The following is a 12,866-nucleotide window of genomic DNA, read 5'->3' on the forward strand; positions in this document are numbered from 1 at the left end:
ATAAACCTATGAGTTCAACCTGAGGTAAACAGTCAATGAGTGTTGGTACATGATTTTCTGTGTGCAGATGATTGTGCACTCAATACAACCTCTGACACTGAGATGCAACAAAGTATGGATCAATTCTCTGCTGCCTGTGCTAATTTTGGCCTAATAATTAACACCAAGAAAACACAGGTGCTCCATCAGCCACCACCACACCATCCATACATGGAACCATCTGTTACAACAAATGGAGGTTTGAATGCTATGGATAAGTTCACTTACCATGGTAGTGTACTTCCCAGGGATGTACACATTGACAATGAGGTTGATGTATACATTGCCAGAGCTAGCTCAGTGTTTGGGAGGCTCCGAAGAAAGGTTTGGGAGAGAAGAGGTATCAGACTGACTACCAAACTGAAGGTCTACAGAGCTGTGATGACCTTGTTGTTATATGCTTGTGAAACATGGACGGCCTACCAGCACCATGCTCAGAAACTGGATCATTTCCATTTGAACTGTCTTAGGAAGATTCTGAAGATCACCTGGCAGGATAAGGTACCAGACACTGAAGTCCTTGCTCGAGCTGAAATGCCAAGTATTCAAACTATGCTTCAGAGAGCGCAGCTCCGATGGGCTGGCCACATTGTTTGAATGCCAAAATGTACACTTACCAAAAAGACTATTTTATGGAGAACTTGCATGGGGCAGGCGATCACATGGTGGCCAGAAGAAATGATGATACAAGGACACTCTCAAGGTCTCTCTCAAGAACTTTGGAATTGACTGTGACATGGGAGACACTGGCATAGGACTGCTCAGCATGGCATGCCCATATAAGAAAAGGTGCTGTGCTCTTTGAGCAAAGCAGAATTGAGACAGCACAAAGTAAATGCAAATTTGGGATATCCACCCCAAATACTCAGATGGACTATCTGTGCCCAACCAGTGGTAGAGCATTCCAAGCTCATATTGGTCTGATCAGCCACAGCTGAACATGCTGAAATTTCACTTTACAATGGTGATGTCATTTTGGTCCTCTTGGAAGACGAAGGACAACAACCAACCAAACCCATGAGGGAGGTAGGATGTCCTTTGTTTAACTCTTCAATCACTTACTTCCACCCCTTGTGAATCATGTGGGTCTGGTTGGCATAGTCTTACTAGTAAGTGACTAACTAGTGCAAAACAAACAAGAGAGGAAGGGTAGAAAGAGTACAGTGTTGGTGGCAGAAGACGTGGGTTCAAGTTCTGATTTTCCTATTTATTATCTGTGTGATTTGGGATAAATCCCTTCCCCTCTAGGTAGTACAGTACAGCACTGGACCTAGAATCAGGAAGACTTGAGTTCAAATCCAGTCTCAGATACTTCCTACCTGTGTGAGCCTGGGCAAGTCACTTAACTACTGCCTGCCTTGGTTTAGTCAATTGTAAGATGGGGATATTATGAGCACCTACCTCACAGGGTTGTGAGAGACATAAGCAGTAATGTTTGTAATGCTCTAGGCACAGTTCCTGGCACATAGTAGGCCCTTAATAAATACTTGTTCCTTTTTCCTGTTTCATTTTCTATAAGATGAGAGGGCTAGATCAGATGACCTCTAGAGTCCCTTTTAGCTTTGACATTCAGTGTTCTTTGAGGGGTCAAAGTGGGCTTAGCCTTAAAGATATGGAGGCCTGATAGTGTGGTTTAAGGACAAACAGTACCAGGCATGGGTTTGAGTTTTGGATCTCCTTGTTATTGGCTGTGTGACCTTGGGCTAGACCTCATTTAGGCTTCTGCACTCTCTTATGGAAAATGAGGAAGGTTGGACTGGGTGAATTCTCAGGTTCTCCTTGAATTCTGAACAAGTATTTATCCAAAGAAGTAGATTGCTCCCTTTACTCACTGTGGAACGACAACAGTAGCTCCATGACCCAAGTCAGTATGTTGTCTGCTCCCTAGTCACACACATACAGTATGGGATATTCTGGGTAAGTAAAGGATCATAAATGGCCAAAATTGGAATGAGGGAAAAATCTTTCAAAAAAGACATCTTGAGTTAATTCAGGCTGGAAGAAATGCTTTGGTGGTGATGAGTACGGGTGCATGGTAGGTGATAATGATTGGGATATACATCCTTACTAGTCTCATTACTTTCCCTTAATTGGAATTTATCTCAGACCAAAGAGACAAGCATGCCACCCCTTATTTTCAGTACTTTATGTTGGATAAACATAACTGTTCATTGAAAAGTCAAGAAAAATAGATTTTATGACTAGCTCAGAAAAGTCTACAAAAATATATGTCACTCTTACTGATCCTTATTAACTAAGGTGCGCAATATGTGTATATGTATATATATATTTTTATACATACACACACATTTACACACAAGAGGCTATATGTGTATTTTACATATTGCACACACATACATATAAAATCCATATTATTAAAAGCCTATTAAAGCAGAGTTCACACTGACCTCTCTGAGCTTTCCGGTTCAAGGGGGAATGACACATGATAGCAGCAGCTCACATTTCTAAACTCTAAGATTTACAAAGCATTTTTTGTGCAACCAACCTTCCTGCGAGGGAAGAGGGAGAGCATGTACCCTCAGGTTATCCTTATTTTTTAGCTGAGGAAACTGAGGCTCAGATAGGCGAAAGCAACTTGCTCACATAAACACAGATAGAATGTGTCAAAACTCAGAATTTGACCCCAATTTAAAAAAAAACCCTCAAATCCAGCAATTATCCAAGTAATCAATCAACATGCTACATTCATGCTCCATGACAATCCCAGTTCTTAAAGAGGGAATGGGAGGAAAGTGTGTGTGTATGTGTGTGTGTGCGTGTGTGCGCGTGTGTATTTTGTCTATGTGTATGGACAGACAGAAACAGAAAGACAGAGACAGAGAGACAATGACAGTGAGAGGAGAGACAGAGACAGGGAGCCAAAGACAGAGACAGAGAGAAAAAGAGAGAGAGAGAGAGGGAGGGAGGGAGGGAGAGACTGAGAAAGTCAGAGCCAGACAGAGAGAGGGAGAGAAAGAGGTGAAGCTGAATTTGTTTTGTTTGCTGCCAGGGGAATCTCTATGCCTGCTCACTGACTGGGTATTGGCCTCCATGAGGCTCAAATAGAGGATGAAAAAGGATTCTAGATGATTACAGTATCATGGATTTAAAGCTGGAAGAAAACTTGAAGGTCATCTAGTCTGAGACCTTTATTTAGGAAACTGAGTTCTAGAGATGTAAGATGGCTTGTTCAAGGTCCTACGGTGAGAGTCAGGACAGAGCTAGGATTAGAACCCAAGTCTCCTGACTCTCACTTTTGGGTTTTTATGCTATATTATGTTGGAAGCCTAATGACTTCTTCCTTCAAAACTCCCTTAGAGATTTATTATGACCCCCTTGGGTCACTAGATTTTTGCTCTTTGAAGGGAAGTGAGGGGAATCCTGATCCCCCTTCACTTATTGGCTCCCCACAAATGCACCCAACTCAGAGCAGCCTTCCACTGCTTAATGTGCTTGCATTTTATGCATTATCATACATTACACTTGTCTGGGTTTGTATTTTGCCTTCCTAATAGACTATGAGCCTGCTAAGGGTAGGAACTCTTCTTAAATGAATCTGTATTTCTTCCAGAATCCAGCAGAGTAAGCACTTAGGATCATAGATTTAGAACCAAAAAGGACAATAAAGAGCATATGGTCCTTGCGGCAGCTAGGTGGTACAGTGCATAGAGCAACGGCCTTGGAGTCAGGAAGACTGGAACTCAAATCCGGCCTCTGACACTTGATACTTACTAGCTGTGTGACCCTGGGCAAGTCACTTAACCTTCATTACCTCACAAAAAAAATCATGTGGTCCAGCTTGTTCATTTTACAGATGAGGAAACTGAGGCACAGAGAATAAAAAGGACTTGTCTATGGTTGCACAAATAGTAAATGGCATAGCTGAGATCATGGGATAGGATCAAAATAATAGGATTGAAAGCCTCAGGAACCATTTAACATCCCCCTCCCCCATTTTATTGATGAGTTAAATAACTTACTTAAGATCACAAGGGTAGGAAAAGTGGCAGAGCTAAAATGTGAACCCATGTTCTCTATCTGAAAGTTCAGTATTTTTTCCTCTGTACTATTTTGCTTAGCAAATGTTTACTGAATTTGCATTTGTTGAAAAGAGGCTCCAAATATTTAATAAAAGAACAAAAAGTTGATGTAGTGGATAGAGCACCGACTCTGGAGACAGGAGGACCTGAATTCAAATCAGCCTCAGATACTGCCTAGCTGTGTGACCCTGGGCAAGTCATTTAACCCTGCTTGCCTCAGTTTTCTCATCTGTAAAATGAACTAGAGAAGGAAATGGCAAACCACTCCAACATCTCTGTTTAGAAAATCCAAATGGGGTCATAAAAAGTCAGACATGACTGAAATGACTAAACAGCAAAGAACAAGCTGAATGGGCTTCCCCAGGAGGGCTCCCAGCTCTGCAGGCAGCCTCAGCCAGGTAAAAAAATCTGGCTTCTGAAGGAGCATACGAATTTATTAATCTGCCGGCCAGAGTGAATTATTTTCACTACTCTCCAAAGGGTCTCAGACACGTGAAAATTGTTATTACAAATAAAAATTGGAAACATATTCTAGAAGCATCCAAACTAAATGATTTTCAGGGCATGATTCATGAATGAAATCTAGAAGCTCATGGGAACAGAGGCAGACCAGCAGCTGATCTTGCCACCAGTAATGAACTGACTTTTCTCTGGAAACCTGCCCGTCTGGCTGCTCCCTACCAATACCTTAGTAGTTCAGTTTAAAGCCTCAAAGCCACAGAGTATGAAGTGGGTGGAGCAGTATGAGCGGCCATAGCAGAGCCTGGAAAGAAGAAGCATGCTCTTGGGAGATGAGCATCCTTGTATTCATGTTGCCTCTGTTTCATCTGACCCTCGTCTCACCCTGCATCCCATGGGGAATGTTAGTCCAACACTAACAAGTCCATCCCAGATGTCTGATAGCCTGAGGTGGGATGGGGAACCTGTGGCCCTCTAAGTCCTCAAGTATGGCCCTTTGGAGGAGTCCAAACTTTCAAAGGGTTGTACTTGAGGACCTAGAAGGCCACAGGTTCCCAACTTCTGGCCTGAATTATCACCTTATTATGGACCTTCTAGGGACAGGAGTCCTTATCCCTGAGTCCCACTCTATGGCTATGTTCCCATTACCTCCAAGTAGGTATCCACCTCAGATGCTTATTAGCAATGCAAGCCTTTTAATCTCACAGAGCTTCGGTTTCTCCATCTGGAAGATGGGAATGATAATAGCACTTCCCCTGCAGGGTTTTTATTGTAAGGATTACATGAGATAATGCATATAAAGGACATTGCCAAATTTAAAACATTTAAATGCAAATACACGTTACTGCTTCTGTAAGTAGATCATGGAGACAGAAGCAGGAAGCCAGGAAAGTATTCTCTGGGCTAAGAAATACAGGCTGCTTAGGGGCGGGGATGAGCAGGAAGGAACTGTTCCTGAGCGCTGTCCAGCTTTGCCTTAGGTTGAGAGACCTTGGCCAGCTCCCTGCTGCCTCTAGATGGGCTCTGTCCAGTCTGTCATAGCTGCATCTTATTGAGCGTGTGCTTGTGGGGTAGGTGATGGTGGAAGGAAGAGGCTAAGGGCAAGGTAAAGTGGAGCTTAATACATACTGATCCTTATCCAATGATCAACAAGTAGACATGCTATTGGAACAACTGAACCATAGCCGTTTTGGTATTCTTATTGGAATGATTGGGCTGGTTAGTAGCCAGTCCGTGTATTTCCAGCCTGGTCAAGATAGGGAGCCCTAGTCTTATCACACACACACACACACACACACACACACACACACACACACACACACATACACACACTTACATAGATATAAATCTACACGCATTAGCATAGATCTATACCTATATTTACATATACCTCATACATATCCTATATCTATGATCTATATCTACATTACCTATAATTAATGATGATTATAATTCCCTACAATTTTAACACACTAATTTCAGAAGGGACCTGTAGGTCTCACCACTGCTAAAGAGGTCCACAACACAAAAAAGGAAAGAACTTCTGCTCTAGGCTATTGCAACAGTTTTTATTGACTGGCTTAAGCTCTCTGTGTCCCAGGCGACTCTCTAGTATTATAAGGAACAGAGAAGTTGGTGATCTGCATTGATGAAGGGAATTTCCACACTGAGAATCTCTCTCCTCTCCCCGCAAACGAAATCACAGGTTTGGACCAAATAGAACCTTCTTCTCTCATCCTGCAGACAAAAACTTGTGTTACCCCTCCCCCCAGGGTTGTCAAGAGAAAAGTGCTTATTTTTCCCATTAGCCAAAGGGAACAGGCATTTCTATTGTACCAGGCACTGTGCTAATTGTTTTTACAAATATCTTATTAGTAAACTCCTTGAGAATAGTGACTTTGTCACTCTTTGTGTTTCTCCATGCTTAATAAATGCTTGCTGATTTACTGAAGTGTTAGAGAAAAAAGAACATGAATTGCACTTTTTTTTTTTTTAAATCTGGACCCCACATCAGGAAGACCTAAGTTCAAATATGATTTCACATACTTAACTACCAGTGACCCGGAAAAGTCTCTTGACTGCTGTCTGCCTCAGTTTCCTCATCTGTAAAATGGGAATAATAACACCTACTTCCCAGGGTTGTTCTGAAGATCAAATGAGATAGCACATGTAAAGTGCTTTGAAAACCTTAATGCATTGCATTATATAAATGCAAAGCTGCTGCTGATGACAGTGGTGGTGGTGGTGGTGGTGGTGATCTTCTTTTTGCCTGGCAGGGTACAGTAACACTTTAAGGATCCCTGGTTTCTTCAGTGTGGGCACACCCTCCACTGATGCAGATTAGAGCCACTTTCTGACCTAGTAGGTGGTCTCGGAGGGTGGTCACACATTTTATTTTCCTGGTGACAGCCTGGCTGGTGTTCAGAGAACCCTTCCTTCCTGCCCCCTCCCCATTCCCTGAGTTCATTGCTGGGCTCATATTTGGAGCCTTTCCAGCTTGGTGTGACCTATCAAGGCTGGCATTGCCTTTGGGGTGGGCAAGTTCACTTCCTGCCCTCTCCCACCATAAGGCATCAGAGAAGAATTCTGGGGGAGGTAGGTATAGAAGGATCTTCAGAAATGTGTGTTGAATGAATGAGTAGGGTGATATTGAATTAAGAAAAGTAGCTCCACAAAGGGGAAGTTTATTTAAAGTGGTGTTTATTTAATAGTGGCTGTCATGGAGGTCCAGGGAGACCGTTTGTTCAATTCTGTGTATTTGTGGGAAGCATGCTACTGGAAAAGAGCATTGTATTTAGAAGTCAGAGGTCCCCAGGTCAAATCTCATCTCTTCCCCTTATCACTCGTATGACCATGAACATTTCACCACTCCTAGCCTCAGTTTATGTCCCTTCCAGCTGTAAGTCTGTAATCTTATGATTCTAAGCTAGAATTGAATGGAGGATAATGTGTATAGTGGGGCAGCTGAGTGGTACAGTGGATAGAGTACCAGACCTGAAGAGAGAAAGACATTTACTAGCTGTGTGACCCTGGGCAAGCCACTTAACCCTGTTTGCCTCAGTCTCCTCATCTGTAAAATGACCTGGAGAAGGAAATGGCAAATCACTCCAGTATCTCTGCTAAGAAAACTTCAAAGGGAGCTCACAAAGAATTGGATATGACTGAAATGACTGACCAACAACAGAAGTGTGTATAGTGAATGAGGCATTGACTTTGGAGTCAGGAAGACCTGGATTCAAATTGCACCTCAGACGTAGGCTGTGTGAATCTGAACAAGTCACTCAGCTTCTCTGTATCTAAGTTCTCTCATCTGCAAAATAAAGGGGCTGGATTTGACAGCATCTAAGTTATCTTTCATTTCTAAATGTATGACCCTATGATCCACTGGAACCTAATAGATCAGTGTCTTTACCTGGCCCCCACCTTTCTCACCCTCCCACCCGAGATGATGGAGGACTTCAGTGACAGCCCTGGGCTGCCAGGCTGAGAGCAGGGTCTTTGGATGTACATGCCTAATCTCAGCAAAAGAGAAGGGAAAGTAAATTATGCTTATTTATATAGAGGGAAGGGAATAAACATTGATTAAGTACCCACTTTGTGCTAGGTACTGTGCTAAGTACTTCACAAATATTATCTCATTTGATTCTCACAACCATCCTGGGAGGTAGGTGCTAATATTATTCCCATTTTATAATTAAAGAAACTGAGGCAGACAAAAGTTAAGTAACTTACCCAGGGTCACGCAGCTAGTAAGTATCTGAGACTGGATTTGGACTCAAGTCTTCCTGATTGTAGAAAACTCTTTCCATCTACCTCTGACATGCACCAACCTTCTTCTCCCCTGCCCAGAACCCCATCTACACATTTTCCAAGAGAAAAATCCCTTCCCAGGGTTCAGGTCAGTACTTGCTTCCTGGCATAGAGAGAGTCTCATAACTGGTCTCTGGGAAGCTATGGACACAGGTCTCTCAGGCTACCGCTATCACACCAGCTAAATAAAACTGCATTCATCTGCATGGATATAGGGACGTAGGTGGAGTGCAGTGACACCCTGAAACCAATATATCAGTATCTGTGCAAACATATCCATATGGGGGAGGAAGTTTGATTTGCTAAAGGAAACAGGGATGTTTAACTTAGAGAAGAAAAGACTTGGATAGGATGGGGGTCAGGCTTGGGACAGGATTCCTCTCTTCAAGAATTGTAAGGGCTGCCATGGAAGAGAGGTTAGATTTGTGCTTTCTGCTTGAGGGCAGAATGAGAATCAATGTGTCAAAGTTGCAGATAAATGGGTTTTTGGCTGTAAATAAGAAAAAACTAATGATCAGAGCTCTCCCAAAGTGAAATGGGCCATCCTAGGCTACTGTGGGCTCCTCATCACTAAAAGAGACTAGCAGAGGCTAGTGGCCACTTGTTGGGGGTGATGTAGAAGGGACTCTTCCTTAGGGGGGTGGGACTTCATACTTTTAAAGGCTCCTCCCAACCCTGAGGTTCTGTGATTCCAAGTCCCTGTCACTCACCTGAATAGGTATGACTGCACTATTCTTGTCACTGGTGAGTTGCTGACTGCATGGAATCACCTAGTAGTGGTCAGTGATGCAGCTTGATCCATGGATGGCATCCATGGCGATCGGTTTGACTGGATCCACTATAAATTTATGTTACATAACTTCAACTGGACCCTCACTGCTGCTAGGCAAACCTTTTACATTCTCTTAAATGATTCACTCTTATAGACCACAGTCACTTTTCCACAACTTTTAATCCTGCCTCAAATATTCTCAGGGCTCTCTCCCCCTTGCACCCTACCTCAGCTGAAGACTATGCTTCATAAAAAACTAGGCCATTCACTGAGAGCTTTCTCTTCTGGCCTTCTCTTCCTCCTCCTCCTCATCTCACATGACCCAGATACCTGCCCCCATTACCCTTTCCTTTATCCTTGTCTCCTATGAAGAGGTGGTCCTTCTTTCTGCCAAGGCAAATCTCTCTACATGTATCTCTGATTCCATTCCTTTCCATCTTTCATTCTACCTCTCCTGTCTTTAATACCTCCCTGTTTACTGGTTGCTTCTCTGCTGCCTACAAACATGTCCCCCATCCTCAAAAAATTCTCACTTAATCCATCCATCCATCTCCACTACCTATCTTTACATATCTCTCATTTTGTGGGTAAGCTTCTTTTGGTTGGCACCTCTCACTTCTCGATAGTCTGGCTTCTGATCTCATCATTCAATGAAAATTACTTTCTTTAAAGTTAGTACAATCTCTTAATTGACAAATCTCATGGATTTGTCTAACGTCTAAATCAATCTTCATCCTTCTTGCTTTAACTTTAGCCTGTGACACACTGATCACCCTCTTTTTCATACTCTCTTCTCTCTAAGTTTTAGTGACACTGGTTCCTCCTGGTATTCCTCCTCCCCATCTGAAAGTCTCCTTTGCTGGATTTTAGCTAGGCATGAACATCCCCCAAGCCTTTGTCCTGGGTTCTCTTTTCTCTCCTCTCCTCTTCTCTTTTCATTCTATATTATTTCACTTGGTGATCTCATCAACTCCCATTGATTCAATTATCATCTCTATGCAGATGATTCTCAGATCTGTTTGTCTAGCCCTAACCTGTCTCCTGACCTCCATTCTCACCTCTCCAATTGCCTATTAGATATCTTTCAGGGGAAACAATATGTACACATATAAGTAAAAATTATACGTATTCAAAAATAAATATATGGGAATTCCATAAATATTTAATAAATGATTGTTGAATTGAATTGAATCATAGAATCTCTGAGTTGCATGAAACTTCAGGAACCATATAGTCCACCTCCTTCATTTATAACCCGTACATGAATTAGAATCCCCTTCACAACACTCCCCGATTAGATGTCATTTAGACCCTGCTGGAAGACTTCTGGAGCAGCCCATTGTACTGCAGAGTAGGACTAATTGTGAGGAAGTAGCTGCTTCTTATAGACAGTCAAAGCTGGCCTTCAAGGCCCAAAAGAATGAGCCTCATCCTTTTGAGCTAAGATAGCCTTTCAAATGTTTGAAGACTGTGGCCAATTTCCTATTCAATCTTCTTTTTCCTTTTTTCCCTCCAAGCTAAATATCCCCAGTTCCTTCTGCTGATCATGATGGGGACAAATTCTAATTTTCTTACCTTCCTAGTCATAAGTTCCTTGTCTCCAGGTTGTCACTATGTTTCCGCATATGTGGTGCCCAGAAGTTAACACAGTACTCCAGGTATGGTCTGCCCAGGGTAGAGCACAGTGAGACTGACCTACCTCCTACGTTCTAAGTGTGATGTTCTGCTAATACAGCCTAAGATCACATAAGGAAGATTGGAGAGCAGCATGTCTGAAAAAGATCTCAGGGTATTAGTGGCCTGCAAGTTCAAAATGAATCACCAGTGGGATATGGTCTACAAAAAGTAATGTTAACCCAGGCCTGTATTCAGAATCCAGGAATGAGGAGGTGATCATCCTGCCATACCTAGCCCTGGTTGGACTACACCTGAAAAACTGTGTGCAGCTCTTGATATTACAGTTTAGGAAGGACATGGAAAAGCTAGGAAGCATTCAGGAGGACAGCCTGGATAGGGGAGGGCCTTGAGTTCATGTAATGTGAGCCATTAGGTGAAGGAATTGGAGAGGATTAGTCTGAAGAAGAGTAACCAGAATTGAGGGAGGGAAGTATGTCAGTTATCATCAAATATCTGAAGGATTATCATATGGAAGAGATGTAGATCTTATCTGTTGTTTGTCCTTCATTCTTGAGTAGGACCATGATGTTGGGAAGGTGATGCCATGACATGCAAGTTAATTGGATTTAACGGAGGGAGAGAGGGCAGTTCAGTCACTTTCTCCTTCAGAGTCATCTGGGTCCAGTGGCCAAATATAGATCAGGACGACTGGAGATGGACCAGGGTACAATGGGGGCAGATCTATTCTGTTAGGTTCAAGAGAGCAGAACCAGGAATAGGGTGGGGAAAGAACACAGATGTTTATGTAGATTAGGTGGTCACTGAGATCTCTTCTTTTTCTCAAATTGTGTGATTCTGTGCCAAAGGGCAAACTTTTGGTTTGATATGAGGAAAAACTTCCTAACTTTAGATCTGTCTTCAACTGAGGAATCTATTTTATCCTAAAGTCATCAGAATTTCTGGAGCTGGAGAGTAATATCGTGAGACCTGTGCTTCAGGATAATGGCTAATGCTATCCCTCTTCAGTTTGGAGAGAGTCAGGTGAGAGGTGGGATTCCTTGAGAGGCAGATGCTGTGGTCACTTAACACTACCGCCCCAGGCCTGCTGAGCTTGAAAACGGTTTTCTTTAATATTGAGGCTAAAGCTTCCTGACATGACAAGCTCACATTCTTTTGTATGGTTCTGGGGACATCACTGCTAGAGTCCTCTCAAAGGAGTTAGAGGTAGAAGGGATCTTAGAATCCATTCACCCATCCTTATGCTACAGATGGGGAAACTGAGGTTTAGAGAGATGAAGTCAGTTGGTCAGTAAACATTTATTAAGTATATCCCAAGCACCGTGCTGAATGCTGGGGAAGCAACGAAAGGCACCATGTGGTCCCTGCTCTCAAGGAAAGCCTTCTTACTTTCTAATGGGTTAGACGACAAGCAGACAACTACTTACACACATGACAGTCAATGGAAATGGAAAGTGATCTAAGAGAAAGCACAAGGAAAGTGACTTGTCCAATCACACAGTTCATTAGTGTAGATTTGGACGCAGGGCACCAGGCTCCAATCTCAGCATCTTTTCTACTACATTAAATTGTTACATGGGTTTCTTCTTGGAAAATGAAAAAACCCCCAACAACAATAATAAAAGGAAGTAAGGACATGGGCCAGTGGGTGGAAAGGGAAAGGCCAGCACTGTGGAAGAGACCCAGAGGGAAGGCTTCCCAAAGTTCAGGGTGAAAATCGCCTCCACAGTCAGTGAGGGCCCTAGCCCTCTCAGGATTACACTCTGGGCGGGAGAGGTAAATGTCTCAGATAAGGATTCCAGTCTTTTCGGATAATCTGGTTTTACTATCTGACTTGGTGTTTACTGTGCTTTCCCTCTGGGTCTGGGGTGGGAGTAATTTCAGGAACAGAGAAACAGAGAAGCTTACCAGTATCTCCTCTTCTTCCAGGTTTTCCACGCCTCCCTGGGGGTCCTGTGAAAATGACAGACAAGGAGTCATGAAACAGTCAGTGGGCCCAGACACGGAACAGCCTTGACTTGCTCCCCTCCCCCCTGCACCTCATCTTTCGTCTGATTAAAGCCTTTCCCTGGCAAACCAGCTGGGAAAGTGCTTCTGAGTTGGATGGTTCC

The 12,866-nt window shown here is 43.0% G+C and overlaps 1 protein-coding gene across 1 annotated transcript in view; it reads right to left on the reverse strand.

The window, feature by feature from the left end:
• COL23A1 (collagen type XXIII alpha 1 chain) overlaps positions 1-12,866 on the reverse strand; it is a 470,602-nt gene that overhangs the window by 105,192 nt on the left and 352,544 nt on the right. The window contains exon 3 of the mRNA XM_072631207.1: positions 12,664-12,708. Coding sequence (XP_072487308.1) covers positions 12,664-12,708 — 45 coding nt within the window. The remainder of the gene's footprint in view (positions 1-12,663; positions 12,709-12,866) is intronic.

The sequence above is a fragment of the Notamacropus eugenii genome, chromosome 1 (genome assembly GCF_028372415.1).
Source record: "Notamacropus eugenii isolate mMacEug1 chromosome 1, mMacEug1.pri_v2, whole genome shotgun sequence".
Taxonomy (NCBI): domain Eukaryota; kingdom Metazoa; phylum Chordata; class Mammalia; order Diprotodontia; family Macropodidae; genus Notamacropus; species Notamacropus eugenii.